At 45.8% G+C, this 15,009-nt stretch overlaps 2 protein-coding genes across 3 annotated transcripts; one reads left to right on the top strand and one right to left on the bottom strand.

Moving 5' to 3' along the window:
* The first annotated feature begins 597 nt into the window (after positions 1–597).
* Positions 598–5,489, top strand: LOC124701153 (coatomer subunit alpha-3-like). The gene is made up of 3 exons (XM_047233202.1): positions 598–880; positions 1,306–1,800; positions 2,252–5,489. The coding sequence occupies exons 1-3, from the start codon at positions 673–675 to the stop codon at positions 5,209–5,211; spliced, it is 3,663 nt and encodes a 1,220-aa protein (XP_047089158.1). The 5' UTR covers positions 598–672; the 3' UTR covers positions 5,212–5,489.
* Positions 5,490–13,882: 8,393 nt separating this feature from the next.
* On the bottom strand, positions 13,883–14,434 carry LOC124694400. 2 transcript variants are annotated; one of them, XM_047227389.1, is made up of 2 exons: positions 14,208–14,434; positions 13,883–14,106 (listed from the first exon to the last, which is right to left on the bottom strand). In XM_047227389.1, the coding sequence occupies exon 1, from the start codon at positions 14,397–14,399 to the stop codon at positions 14,208–14,210; it is 192 nt and encodes a 63-aa protein (XP_047083345.1). In that variant the 5' UTR covers positions 14,400–14,434; the 3' UTR covers positions 13,883–14,106. The 2 variants fall into 2 exon arrangements, with proteins under 2 accessions (XP_047083345.1, XP_047083344.1); XM_047227388.1 differs by having other exon boundaries at positions 14,212–14,434.
* Between the last annotated feature and the right edge of the window lie 575 nt (positions 14,435–15,009).

Genomic DNA, 15,009 nt, shown 5'->3' with positions numbered 1-15,009 from the left:
GCGAGGGAGGGAGAAGGGTAGGATTTGTGAGGCATTGTTGGGGATTTGTATCCTTTGAGCGCACGTCTATAAGTAGTGATCAAATGAAGGAAATCGATCAAAATATCGCAATATCGTGAAAGAGAAACTTCCCAGATCGAGAGAAGCTTATCATAAAAAGCTTTGACAAGAGGTTTTTTTTGTCCTTTAAGCAAAAAAATAAAGATCGGGTAAATTCAAACTGCAACTACAAACATAATAACTAGTATGGCAACCCAAATCATGATCTTCACCATCTTGAATTTGGTTCTCTCGCGAAAATGGCGAGTTCAAACCCACTTTTTCCAAAATAAACAAATAATATACTCGTAGTATGAGTAATGGTTATACAGTATAGAAAAAGAGAGTAGTGCAACCAACGCAAAGCGCTCGTGTCCTGGGGGCGGAGATCCGACGGCGGAGAAGTACTGGAGCCGTGCTCATTGGTCCAGATCTAGTAGATTAAAGATCCCCACCACGTACACCACTTGTGGAGAAGGAGATTAAGAAGAAAAACAGCAGCAGCAGCGGGCAGCACATCTTCTTCTCTTCTCCTCCGAGATCCAACTGAACCCAGATCCACCCACCTGACTTCTCCCTCTCTCCCGCCGGTGGGTTTAGGGGCCCCGCCGGCCGCCGGAGAGCGGCGCCGAGATGCTGACCAAGTTCGAGACCAAGAGCAACCGCGTCAAGGGCCTCGCCTTCCACCCGCGCAGGCCATGGATCCTCGCCAGCCTCCACAGCGGGGTCGTCCAGATGTGGGACTACCGCATGGGCACACTCCTCGACCGATTCGACGAGCACGACGGCCCAGTGCGCGGCGTACACTTCCACAAGACACAGCCGCTATTCGTATCAGGAGGTATACCCAGATCTCCCCTCTCCTCTACTCTCATCCTGGATCTGGCCTCATACTCCCACGGCTACTATAGCCGACCTGCTCCGATCGCTTCGCTTCACTACTCCCGAAACACGGCGCCCGATCTCGGTGTCCGCCACTCGCCATTCACCTGATCCCGGGAACACTCTCACTAACACTACTCCTAGTTACGTACATGATGATCAAACAAAGAATTACAATAGATCTGATTGGCTACTCATGTGGTTTCGACTTTACGTGCAACTTGTTAGCTGATGATCCCAGTTCCCATTCAGTGTTGCAACTTGTTAGTGGAGTGTATTTCATGGGATCTTAACGACTTGTAACTTGTCCTAGTTACCCTGTCAGTCAACTCTCATCCTATGATATAATGATCTAAGGCTTTTGCTCTTTGTTTTGCATTACAGGTGATGATTACAAGATCAAGGTGTGGAACTACAAGACGCACCGCTGCCTCTTCACCCTCCATGGCCACCTCGACTACATCCGCACAGTCCAGTTCCATGACGAGCATCCATGGATCGTCAGCGCCAGCGATGACCAGACAATCCGTGTATGGAACTGGCAGTCACGTACCTGCGTGGCCGTGTTGACAGGGCATAATCACTATGTCATGTGCGCTTCCTTCCATCCCAAGGAGGACCTCGTCGTCTCTGCGTCTCTCGATCAGACCGTCCGGGTTTGGGATATCGGGGCGCTCAGGAAGAAGTCTTCGTCCCCGGCCGATGACATCATGCGTCTCACTCAGATGAACACTGATCTCTTTGGAGGCATTGATGCTGTTGTCAAGTATGTCTTGGAGGGTCATGACCGTGGGGTCAACTGGGCCTCCTTTCATCCCACCCTGCCACTTATTGTTTCTGGGGCAGATGACCGGCAAGTCAAACTGTGGAGAATGAACGGTATTAACACTATTGATCCTTTTCTCTACTTCATAGTTTTCATTTTCTGCATGCTACTCAATAAGCATTCCAAATGCAGCTGATAGTTACAAAACAAGCATTCTCATGCCACATTATACTGATATCTGCAACAAGTATTCAAATGTCAAAATCATAGTGATATACGCAACAAGCATTCACATGCCAAATCATAGTGATGATACACAACAAACCGTGTGCCAAATAATATGTTGCTCTTCATTTTCATTGCTTTTGTTAAAAAGTGTTCTGATTTGCTGCTTCGTGAGAATGAATGGTAGATAATTAACACTCAACAAGCATTCACATGCCAATTAATGTCACTATTAATATTTTAATACGTCTGTTAAAAGTATGTTTGTCTAGCTGCTTCCCGAGTATTAGAAAGTAGGTTTTATCTTGCTGTTTCCTGAGTCTATATGTTTATGAGCAGATACCAAGGCATGGGAAGTTGATACTCTGAGAGGTCACATGAATAATGTGTCATGTGTACTGTTCCACGCGAAGCAGGACATCATCGTATCCAACTCAGAAGACAAAAGCATCCGTGTTTGGGATGCCACAAAGAGAACTGGTATCCAGACGTTTAGGCGGGAGCATGACCGCTTCTGGGTCCTTGCTGCTCACCCTGAAATGAATCTTCTTGCAGCTGGTCATGATAGTGGCATGATTGTGTTCAAGCTAGAGAGGGAACGTCCAGCTTTCTCTGTCAGTGGTGATACCGTGTTCTATGTGAAGGACCGGTTCCTTCGTTTTTACGAGTACTCAGCACAGAAGGAGGTCCAGGTGGCTCCGATAAGAAGGCCTGGATCAGTCACCTTGAATCAGTCACCAAGGTCATTATCATATAGCCCAACTGAGAATGCTGTCTTGATCTGCTCTGATGTTGATGGGGGCTCATATGAGCTTTACATTGTTCCCAAAGATTCTGCTGGCAGGGCTGATTATTTGCAGGACGCAAAGAAGGGAGCTGGTGGTTCTGCAGTTTTCATAGCTCGGAACCGGTTTGCTGTCCTGGAGAAGAGCAGCAACCAGGTTTTGGTGAAGAGTCTTAAGAATGAGATTGTGAAGAAAAGTCCTCTTCCTATTGCAACTGATGCTATTTACTATGCTGGAACTGGTAACATATTGTGCAAAGCTGAAGACAGGGTGGCCATCTTTGATCTGCAGCAGCGGCTTGTTCTTGGTGAACTCCAGGCATCTGCTGTTAAGTATGTGGTTTGGTCGAGTGATATGGAGTCAGTTGCACTGCTCAGCAAGCATGCTGTAGTCATTGCAAACAAGAAGCTTGTCCATCGCTGCACACTTCACGAAACCATACGTGTAAAGAGTGGTGCCTGGGATGAAAATGGCGTGTTCATATATTCCACTTTGAACCATATCAAGTACTGCCTTCCTAATGGTGACAATGGCATCATTAAAACACTTGATGTTCCTATTTACATAACCAAGGTTGCAGGGAACATCATTTGCTGTCTTGATCGTGATGGAAAGAACAAGATGATAACAGTTGATGCGTCTGAATACATTTTCAAGCTGGCCCTTCTAAAGAAACGCTACGATCATGTTATGAGTATGATCAAGAACTCGCAGCTTTGTGGACAGGCGGTCATTTCTTATTTACAGCAAAAAGGATTTCCAGAAGTTGCTCTCCACTTTGTGAAAGATGAGAAGACCAGATTTAACCTGGCCCTCGAAAGTGGGAACATCCAAATTGCTGTCGCTTCAGCAAAGGAGATTGATGACAAGGATCACTGGTACAAATTGGGAATTGAGGCTCTGAGGCAGGGAAATGTTGGTATTGTTGAATATGCATACCAGAGGACAAAGAATTTTGACCGGCTTGCTTTTCTGTATCTGATAACTGGTTACTTGGACAAGGTGGGCTTTATGTCCAAGATAGCTGGGCAAAATAACAATTTGATGGGCCAGTTCCACAATGCGCTGTATCTTGGGGATGCTAGGAAAAGAGTCGAGATCTTGGAGAATGCGGGACAGCTACCTCTTGCATATGTAACTGCTGCCACTCATGGACTTCCTGAAATCGCTGATAGGCTTGCTGGTGAATTGGGAGAAAATGTGCCCTCTCTACCTGAAGGGAAAACTAGTTCACTTTTAATTCCTCCTGCACCTCTCACGGCGTGTAGTGATTGGCCATTGTTGAGGGTGATGCGTGGTATTTTTGATGGTGGACTAGATGCTACTGGGAGGCAAGAGCAGGAGGAAGACTATGAAGATGCTGGTGCTGGTGGTGATTGGGGAGATGAAGACCTAGAAATTGTTGACGTAAGCAATGTGATGGAAAATGGAGATGCTGCCCACGTCGAGGGAAGTGAAACCAATGAGGAGGATGGAGAAGAGGAAGGTGGTTGGGACCTTGAAGATTTGGAGTTGCCACCTGAGGCAGATACACCAAAAGCTACTGGTCCTGCCCGCTCCGCTTTGTTTGTGGCTCCCACACCAGGCATGCCTGTCAGCCAAATTTGGACTCAGAAGTCATCTCTTGCTGGTGAGCATGCTGCAGCTGGGAATTTTGACACTGCAATGCGGCTGCTTAGCCGCCAGTTGGGCATCAGGAACTTTGCTCCCTTGAAGGCCTTGTTTCTTGATGCACATATGGGCAGTCATACATATCTGCGTGCATTTGCAAGCGCTCCAGTGATACCTGTTGCTGTTGAGAAAGGCTGGAGTGAATCTGCTAGTCCCAATGTGAGGGGCCCACCTGCACTTGTGTTTAGCTTCTCACAGATGGACGACAAGCTCAAGGCTGCATATAAGGCCACAACCGAGGGTAAATTCCCAGAAGCGCTGAGGCAGTTCCTCAACATCCTGTACACCATCCCACTCCTCGTCGTGGACTCTCGGAGAGAAGTTGATGAAGTGAAGGAGCTAATCGAGATAGTGAGAGAATACGTTCTTGGCCTCAGGATGGAAGTCAAAAGGAAGGAGCTGAAAAACGACGCCACCCGGCAACAGGAGCTGGCCGCATACTTCACCAACTGCAAGCTACAAAAGGTCCACATGCGTCTGGTCCTCACCAGCGCCATGGGTCTGTGCTTCAAGGGCGGGAACTATGCCACCGCGGCGAACTTCGCCCGCATGCTCCTGGAGAACAGCCCCAACGAGGCCCAGGCGAAGAAGGCCCGCCAGGTGCTGCAGGCCTGTGGCGACAGGAAAGATGGCCACCAGCTGAACTATGACTTCAGGAACCCGTTTGTCGTTTGCGGGGCGACCTTCATCCCGATCTACCGCGGGCAGAAGGATGTCTCCTGCCCGTACTGCACGTCCCGGTTTGTTCCCTCCATTGAGGGCCAGCTCTGCACCATATGTGAGCTCTCGGTGGTCGGAGCGGACGCCTCAGGCCTGCTCTGCTCTCCTACACAATCGAGATAAGTGGTGATTGGCCATGGCGGCTTCACCTTCCTGTCCATGTTTGTATCTCCAGTTCCAGATTGCTGTGTCGTTATTATATTCTACCAGAGATTTTTATTACAAACTTGTGAGGAATAAGTATAGTAATTGGTTCTCTTTGATTTTTGTCCTCGGTTTTAGTCTCATACGGCTGCGGTAAGATAAACGCTGTAGGATTTTGGACAGATCCTATTTTTAGGGCAAAATGATGATGTATTTAATTGAGATTTCATTATATGTTGTACCACCATGTTTGTGTATGTTTTGACTGATGTTGATTGTTTCTCCTTTACTCAGGAGTTGCTTGGTGTGTTTGGTTGGTGTTATTGTTTGTTTCTCCTCTTGTGAGTTGATTGTTGGTCTCTTGTGCGTTGATTGTTGGTAAGTTTGGGCATAGAAGGTTGCCATGTTTGCACTTGGCAGGCATGGTATGCATCAGCGCCATTTGTGTTTGTCCAAGTCCATGTAGTGTAACTGAGATTAGCTGCCCATATTTTTGTTAATCAGACATTGCGCACTGACTGTTTGTCTGGTGAAGCCTCGTCTGACTACAGAGTCCAATTTTTCAGTACAGTTTAACTACCGTTCTCAGCATGATAACATTTGCTATTTTTCTTTTGCATGCTGCTGTGCAATCTTTGGCCAGATCACTGATACGCTCCAAACTATTATGTTGTTAACGCTGATATGACACATCATCATTCAATGTAACTACTGTATGAAAGCATCTCTGGAGGCTTTTGTGATCACGGGTCTTGTTGCATTCCCAGATTTTTCGTCTTCTATTGTGAAGGGGCAAGCATTTAACTTGGTGAGCCGTGACAAGATGAGGACGATATATAGCGTAACGGACATTTAGAAACTGGAGCACATTGGAGAATGGACTTTTGTAGCCCGGGCTACATGTAGGCTATTTTTTGAACCTATGAAAAATTCATTTCAGACATATTAAAAAATTTCGAAAAAAATACTGTGATGTAGACAATATTGTACTCTACAAGTGTGTAAATTCCCAGAATCAAATATGTTGTATTTTGGGCTCAGAAAATATTGATTTCAGCATTAGTGAACAGTAATGAACAGTACACTCAAGTCTAGATTTTATCATTTTGTGAGATTTTGTTATTTTTACTGAGAGCAAAATATAATATATTTTAAATAGTATGAAAATTTACACATTGATAGATTATAACATTCTCTACGTCTACATATTTTTATTTTAAAATTTTCTGAAACGCCAATCAAAATCAAAAGTTTTAAAGTTTGAATCAAGAAAATGAAACCAGGACATGTAGCCCGGGCTACATTTGATGTTTTCGGAGCACATTGCCTTCTTAGGCTGGTGCCAATGCATCACCTCACTATAGCCTCGCCACGTCAGCTTTTACCCTCACTCTCACCCCACTCTCACCCCACGGTGCCAGTGCACGGGCTATAGTGCCAGCTCTCACTTCTCTTTTCTCCCTACCGTCTCCCTACCGCCCCCACTAGCAGCGCTATCGCCTCCGCTCTCGCCTCCAACGCGGGCTATAGGCGGGCGGTACCGCGCCCTACCGCCGGCCGGTGGAACCACCGCCCGCCGCTACCGTCTCGCCCGCCTGTCGCCTCACTCTCGCCCCGTCGCGGGCTGTAGCGCCCCGCCTCGAGCCCGCGTTGTCACCAGCCTTAGTCCTATAGAATGGGTTTGGTAGGCTGCAGCCTTTTCTCGGTCTAATTGGGCAGCTGAGCAAATATAGGCACTGAGTCATATTCTGCCGCCCATTTGGTAGCTCTGAATCATTAGATGAGGCATTTTGTGCAGCCCGTTTATTGGACTGCATACAAACGCTTTTGACATGAGTGATGCAAATTTGTTTGTTTGGGTACATTCGGCCCATGCGTCTGCTAACCACTTCTCCTAAGTGATGACCTTAGAGCATCTCTAACAGAGCCCGTAAATTTCACCGGAACTGAATTTTTTCAGCGGATTTACGGTTTCGGGCCGAATCTGTCGCAAAACGGAGCCCGAAAAGATGGGCCGGCCAGTTCAGACGCCAGAGAAACTCCCCGGACGCCTCGTATTAAAAGGGTTCACGGAGGGGAGTTCGGTTCGCATACTCCCCTCCGCTGTTCCTCTCCCTCCGCCGCCGCAAGCACCATTTCCGGCGAGCAATCCAGCGAGCCCCAGGCAGCAATCCAACCACCGCCGGTGCGCGATGGCGTCCCGTGGCGGCTCCGACGGCCGTGGCGCCGGATTGAGCACTGACGTGGAGCAGCGCAAATGGAACCGGTCGGAGGACGCGCGCAAGTGCAGCGCCCGCCGGTAGACGAACTGGGGGCTCACGCCCCTAGGAAAGCTCGCTAGGTACAGTAATGCCGGCGAGGGCTCCTCGTCCGGCTAGTCAAGCCGCGCCCCCGTTGCGGACAACAGCGACGACGCGGACCTCGTCCCCGCGCGGTCGCCCACCATCTCCGCCGGGGACTATGTCCACGGCAGCAACGAGGAGGAGGCCGTCCTCGCCAAGACCAAGGCCGTCAGCGAGGCGGAGGCTCGCGCGCGCTTCCGCCGGGAGGAGGCGGACGCCGTCCGCCATGTCCGTGAATACGAGGCGGCCCGCCGGGAGGCCCACGTCCGCCGCGTCAAGCTCGAAATAGTTGAGCTTGACACCGACGACGCGTGAAGATCGTCCACGACAACGTCGGTGCCGTCTGCCGCCGATACGCTGCGCCACCACCAGCACCGCCGCGCGCGTAGGTCACTATATTGGCCGCATTTTGCTTTAGCTAGGTAGCGCTCGCCGGTGTACGAGTAATGTAGGTTTAATTTGTCGAACAATGTAAGTTTTGATGCTCAATCGGAGCATCAATTTCATGTCGAACTATGATCATCGCCTAATTTACACACGCCATTTCAAATTCCGCTTTTCAGTTCCATTTTTACGGTTTCTGATATGCGCCACTGCCAAAATCGAACGAACTTACGTTTTCGGAAGACCGAAAACCGCTTTTTCGGTTTGCACTTTTTCGGGCTCTACTAGAGATGCTCTTACCATCACATATAGAGGATAAAGTACTAGAATACATAGTTCACAAGAAGTTCGTCATCACGATCATAAATACTACGAATTAAGTTGTGCGTAAACATGTCATCATGGCAACCCTAGCTACTACAAATGAATTATCAGTACACAAACAGTTCATCATGAGGCGTGACCTATGTCTTTCCACATTGCCTCTATGAAAGGGCATGGAGCTACCATGTGTGATTTTGGTAATTAATGATAATCCTTATGGACTAATATTTGCATTGAGTTATATTTGTCGGATTTATTCATAGGCAATACTTGAACCATATGTTGGCTTCATGGTTGCAATAAGAAATTTATGAAGATCATATGTGATAAGTATGTCTTGAAGAAGAAGTTTGAAGCTCTCCCATAGTGAAGTATGCCTTCAAGACATCAACAAGATGAAAAAAAAAACAAATGGTGTGCGAGTTCAAGATCATGAGCCATCCCGAGGAGATCATGAGCTTGAAGCTTGCCATCCATATGGTGATCATGGATATGTGAAACTGCGCCGAAGAAGAAACTCTCCCATAGTGGAGTGCGGGGGAGCAATCCGCAAGACTATATTGCAAGCACAATCAAGAAAAGCATTCCACCTTGTTGCGGTCAAGATCGGCATCATCGAGTTCAAGTGGAATGTTGAGCTGCCATCCACGCATGAATACCCTCGTTTAAAAGAATATTTTTTTGTGTAGAAAGCCTCGAATTCAAGATCTTCCGCTGCATGGATTTCCTAGGAAACAAAGTCATAGGAGCGTAAGTTCAGAGCCACCCACTTCAGCACGAGAGTTACGATCAACAAATCCTTATTCCATGCTATTTCCATAAGATTCTTCTTTCTTATTCTTAAGGAAGCCTTTGATAGGGTTCCACATTGTTGCTGTCAAGATCGGCATCATCGAGCTCAAGTGAAATGTGCAAGGTTAATGTTTTCTCTTGATATGAGTTATTCAACTGTTTTCACCTTTCAGTTGATCCAACAAAGGGCTCTCAATGTCAGCTCCAGCGAGATGCAATTGTTGACATTAACTTTGGTTCAGTTTTGATGTGTGAGCAATGATTCTGGAGGAACAAGGTTGTGGTCTTTCGGTGCACATCTGTGATATTTAAGAGCGTAAAGGGGGTCAATTGCTGATGCTGATCATGGTGTTCCACTTATGGTCATATTGTGGACATATCCACATATTCGGTGCCAGCAAGATCCCTTCAGAGCTTCCTAGGAGGTTGTTCACCCGCTTCCTTGGCAACCCAGGTCATTACAATATTGGATAATAGGTAAGGTAATAAGGCATTTTATTCTGTTTGAAGGATCAGACTTTAGATGGATCATATGTGTGATCTCAGAATTTTTGATAGGCTTTCATTGAAACATGCATGATTAGTTTTCTGTCTGTCCATACATAGTTTTAGCTGTTGTGTCTGCTGCAATGGGTGTTGGGCTCTATTTTCTTTAACCATAGTGTGTCCTCACAGTTAGCAACTTAGCTTCTTTAATAAAAAAAAGTAGTTTGTTTAGTTATTTTATTAAAATGTATGAATTCATATTCCAATTACTAGGGTAAGACCCATCAGTAGCAGTAGGAGCATCGCTAACTTGCAATAATCTTTTTCTCATGTTGATCTTTCTTTGGCAATCGTCATACCAGCTTAGAATTTAGTTCCAAAGCTCTTGTCATTTTATATATGAGGTTAATATGGAGTCCAGACTACGTGTGATCTGGAGTTAGCTACACATTCATTTTTGGTTGATGTAGAAGATATCTATTTATTATTTTGTACCTTCCTGAATATGTCCGCATACCCGCATATTTTTATAGAATCCAGAAGTTGGAGTAACGTCGCCAGACTGTCGGTGGTTGACACTTCAGGATGCTGGCATGCTTCCTGTCAAATTCCCACAGTTCTTAACCGGTGAGGTGGCACTAGATGCTTCTTCAACTTCTTGTGAACCCAAAAATAATTATACATGTTATTATTTATTGGTTGCCCATTTTCAAAAGATTGAACTTTGCAGGTAGACATGCTACTGCTGACGGGAAACCCTACTTGGACAAAGCGCCGGAACACGAGTTGATTGCACCCTCTTCAGGTGATTACTGGTTACCACCGAATTTTATATTATTGTAGCCCAGTGATACAACATTGGAAATACTTATGCCATGCTAGTATGCTACCAACATCATTTGGCCTTCCTTTTATGGCACTTAGACTGACTATTGTCAAAATATTGAATCCTGCAAGTATATTGTCAAAAGGAGGCTGACTGCACTTTCTTCAGGTGATGATTGCTAGTTAACACTGCCATTCAGTTTCTTGCAGCCTTGTGATACAACAGAGGCGTTTTAATTTACAAGTTCTTTTTAGAAATACAAAAATTGGAACAGCCATGGTGCTATGTAGGTTTGGTTCCAATTCATCGATATGTCGACTTACTCTTATTTTTGGTTTGACATAGCAGAGATTTACCTGTACACTGCGTTGGTCAATTTTGTTGCAAAATGATCCTCATCATCTCTGCTAACATTAATATAGAGAAAATCTCTTTGACCTGGTTTACTATTAATTTTTAACCATGGCATCTGAAAATGAAATCTTTATAGATGCTACTGGGGATCAGGGTCATTATCTTCCCACTTAGGGATGAAGCTATCCTATCGATGTGTTATTTTCGTCTGCATCTTTGACCATTAGTTTTTGAGTAAATGTTCGGAACCAATGGATTAGGTGCTTCATGAAAAATATTCAGATCAAACTGTCTGTAATTCTCATGTTGACTAGATTCTGATGCTATACTGTCTGCCCCATGTGTAAATGACTCACTCTTGGAACTTACAGGCCCTAGCGGCACAGTTCTACAGGTTGGACCGCTGAAGGTAACCACAAGCTATATAGAGGCAGTAACTGCAATTAATCAGTGCAACACTTTTTGCAGATGTATTACAAATCAACGTATATTTGTGATTACCATTAACATTGATGGGTTTTTTATTCCATTGATACCTCAGTGATAATTCTATGGATTTAGCCTTTATCCCTTTTTCCATTGATTACTTGCTGCAGATTCCATTTATCGCATATAGTCCATTGGACTGTAAAGGATACGTAGCTATTTTATTGACACTGGAAATTAATGAATGAATATTGGCAATCTGCCGCTTTATCATGCGAGAATGAACTGCAATTTATTTTGTAGTCATATTACTTCTTTTATGAGAATTCCAAGTCCCATGGCCCTATACGAAACTTCTTATGTGTAGCACCATCTATGTTCATATGATTTTTTAATTGATAGATAAATAATGCTCAATACATGTTCCTGTGAAGTCATAAGTTAGTGAACAGAAGGTTGGACTATGGTGTGGTCGTCTAATTTTTTTTACTTTTTGTGAACTTCATAATCAGGATCGACGGCAATTATTTCCATGCGCATAGAGCACTTGTTTAGCCTGGATAATTTTTAATTTAACATGTGCGCAGGTTCCCTTCAGTGCTAACTCCTGCCTCTCCAGTGTGTTCGCCTGCCTGACTACTCTTGGTCCCGTCATATGCGTGGGATGCCAGCGTCCAGGTCAGTGCCGGCTCTCCCTTGTTAATCTTCCTCATGTAAATCTTCCTCATGTATGCTGGTCAGGTTGATTTTACTAGCTTCAGGTTTACAGTAACGTTGCCCACACAAAAAAGAAGATCTGCATTAGAAGCATGGTAATCAAATATCCAAATGTGCCAGATCTCAGCATCCAGGTCAGTGCCGGCTCTCCCTTGTTACTAGCTTCAGGTTTACAGTAACGTTGGTCCCGTCAGGATACATTGAGATGATGGGGTTGAGAGTGTCTCTGAGTGGTAGTGTACGCAGTATGAAATGCGGGAGTTTTACGAATTCGACATCTGCAACGAGATTTTTTCACATTTATTTATGGATGCATTGCAATGCAGCACCGCACTCCACATTCAAATATCCAAATGTGCCAGATCAACATGCTGCCAGTGCCGCTGAACTTGAAGCTGCTTGAACATCCTACTGCCACTACCCACGCAAATGTCTAGATATCTCTTTCTTACAACCTTTGTAAAGGAGGTGCATTAACTCATATTGAAATGTATCGTGCCGCTGAACCTGAAGCTGCTTGAACATCCTACTGCCACTACCCACGCAAATGTCTAGATATCTCTTTCTTACAACCTTTGTAAAGGAGGTGCATTAACTCATATTGAAATGTATCGATGTGCACTCCAAACTCGATGAACTGTCAAGTAACCCTATGTTCTATTAGTATGATGTGGACCCTTAAAGTAAAAATAGATTGACTCAATAGAATTCTGTTTAATACAAGAATATGGAGATAACATGTAAAGTTCACTTGCCAATCTAATAGTAACTTTAATTATATGTTTCATGGGTTATTCACATTTGCTTGTCCGCCGTAAGCGGGCAAGGGCGCGGCAAGCTGCGCCTTCCTACCTAGTTAACAGTAAATTATTACAGATGAGATTGGGGCACTGTACATCAGCAGTTCAGCATTAATATTACACAGGCCTACCACCTACCGTGCATCTTAATACAGATCGAATAGTCACAGCCACTTTGTCCTGAGGAAAAAAAAAAGGATTCCTGAAAAGAGTAACAAAGAGCTTTTAAAGGGGTTTCTCAATGTTCAAAAGAACAAGCTATGTAGAACCATCATGCCCACAATTTTCAAATACTGATCACCTTCCTTGTTGTATCACCAGACATAATTTCTGTTCCATTGATATCTTCAGATAATCAGATCTTTTGAACCAGGTTTAATAGATTTTCTATATCTAAAAACTCATAGGTTGACAGCGATGCGCATCTCTCCTATATCACCAGGCCCAAAACATAGAAAACCAGCTCAATTGATATGTATTATCCCAAACAACAGCCAGATACCGATGCCACTCAATTCCAACCTATCTGTGATTAGACAATATTAACCTCTACCTCACGTAAACCCTTCAGGTATCAAGTTCTATTCATTTATCTTGATTTCCGCCAACATTTTATGCAGTGAGGATGTGCCCAGAACCAAAGGTTTGTTTAGAAGAGTAGTTTCGGTTGATACATCTAAAAAAGCAGGCCGAATGCTCAAGCTACCAAAAGACAGACATACAGATAGATGGAGACTCACAACTCAACTAGTACTACTAAACCTGAGAGCAAGCACACGTGCAAATGGGATGTACTATCATCTTGTAGAAATGATCTAGCGCTACTAGCTAGAACAACACCAAACCAAATTAAGTAGCACTACTAGCTAAACAAACATCAAGTCAAGGAGACTCAGCATACCATTGGCAGTATAGGTAGGTAAGGAGATTCAGAAAACTAGCCAATCAGTAGACTAGAATCTTGATTATGCCTCACCATAGATGCATATATATGGTACAATAAACTTGGTGATATTAACCCCCACACAACACCAATGCCAATGTGATCGGGATAAGCTTTGACAACCAGCAAGTTGATTGTTTGGTGTTGCCTCCCAAGATGACGTTGAAAGATATTAATGTAGGTAAAACCCCTTTTGTGGTGCATGGTATTGAACAAGTATAAACAAGAACACATGGGATTGCATAACGCACACAGGTTTGTTGTTTCCCTTTCCTTTCCATTTCATCATCAGAAAAATTGCTCAAGTGCTCCCAAGACAGACATACAGACAGATGGAGATTCATCACAACTCAGTTACAACAACTACTACTACACCAGTGAGCGATGGCAGGCACAAATGGGTTGTGTATCATCCTGCAGACACGATATAGCGGTACCAGCACCAAACCGAAGTGAGCGCGTCAGAAGAGGCCCCTGTTCCTGGATCAGAGAAGGAAGTCGAATCAGCACATTTCCTTTTTCAGACAGAGGGAGAAGGAGGATCGCGGAAACGGAGATGGGTAGGTAGAGGCAGAGCACACCTACGTCTGCTTGGAGAAGGAGGAGGAGGAGGAGGGGGCGGCGGAGGCGATGACGGAGGAAGCGGAGGAGGAGGAGGAGGACGGGGAGCGCTTGCTGCGGAAGATCATGTAGGCGAGCGGGAGCACGACGCCGGCCATCATGATTGCCGCGCCCAGCAGGTACCTCGTAGGCGACGGCGCCTCCAGCTCCATCGGTGGCGGTGGCGGTGGCGGTGGCGGTGGGCGATCTGAAGATTTTGGATCTGGCGACGAGACGAGTATCCCAACTCCTCGCTCTGTTAGATTAGAGAAGACGGCGGGACTGCACGACCCCGGGTTGTGGTATCCGCTTTCGATGCTCTCGAGGCGTAAACAGGGACTTCGCTTTGCATCTAGGGAGGTGGAGAAAGGGTATACTTCTAGGCGTCACCACGGTGGTGTCGGACGAGCCGACATGGATTTCTTCCGACCTTAAAAAAACCACTACCCGGCCGCTATGAAACACTCCATTCAACTTGTCGCCCATCATCATGTGCCACCACAGTCTTGACGCCACCCTCGTTGTCTCCATGCGGTCATTATCGTTGAGGCCAGCACGACAGTAGACAAGGACGGCAACGCAGTCGTCGCGCGGGAGGGAACTACCCCCACCCACATCGCGGTAGCCGGCCAGGCCTCGGCGGGCCCTGTCGTTGCCTAATCGACGGTACCTCGGAGGAGGGATCCTCGCGAGGGGGAGAAGAAGTAGGGGCCATAGGGCGGAGTGCACACGGGACGGTGGTACGCGAGTTACCCAGCTTCGGAACACCTGCACGATGACAGG

The sequence above is a fragment of the Lolium rigidum genome, chromosome 3 (assembly GCF_022539505.1).
Source record: "Lolium rigidum isolate FL_2022 chromosome 3, APGP_CSIRO_Lrig_0.1, whole genome shotgun sequence".
Lineage (NCBI taxonomy): Eukaryota > Viridiplantae > Streptophyta > Magnoliopsida > Poales > Poaceae > Lolium > Lolium rigidum.
The sequence above is the reverse complement of the archived record's forward strand: the minus strand, read 5'-3'. Positions and strand labels throughout refer to the sequence as shown.

Excerpts from the sequence above, each read along its gene's own strand:
- LOC124701153 (XM_047233202.1), top strand. The coding sequence starts at position 673 with ATGCTGACCAAGTTCGAGACCAAGAGCAACCGCGTCAAGGGCCTCGCC. Across the intron at positions 881-1,305 it reads GCCGCTATTCGTATCAGGAG|GTGATGATTACAAGATCAAG; the intron begins GTATACCCAGAT and ends TTTGCATTACAG. Across the intron at positions 1,801-2,251 it reads CAAACTGTGGAGAATGAACG|ATACCAAGGCATGGGAAGTT; the intron begins GTATTAACACTA and ends GTTTATGAGCAG.
- LOC124694400 (XM_047227388.1), bottom strand. The coding sequence starts at position 14,399 with ATGGAGCTGGAGGCGCCGTCGCCTACGAGGTACCTGCTGGGCGCGGCA.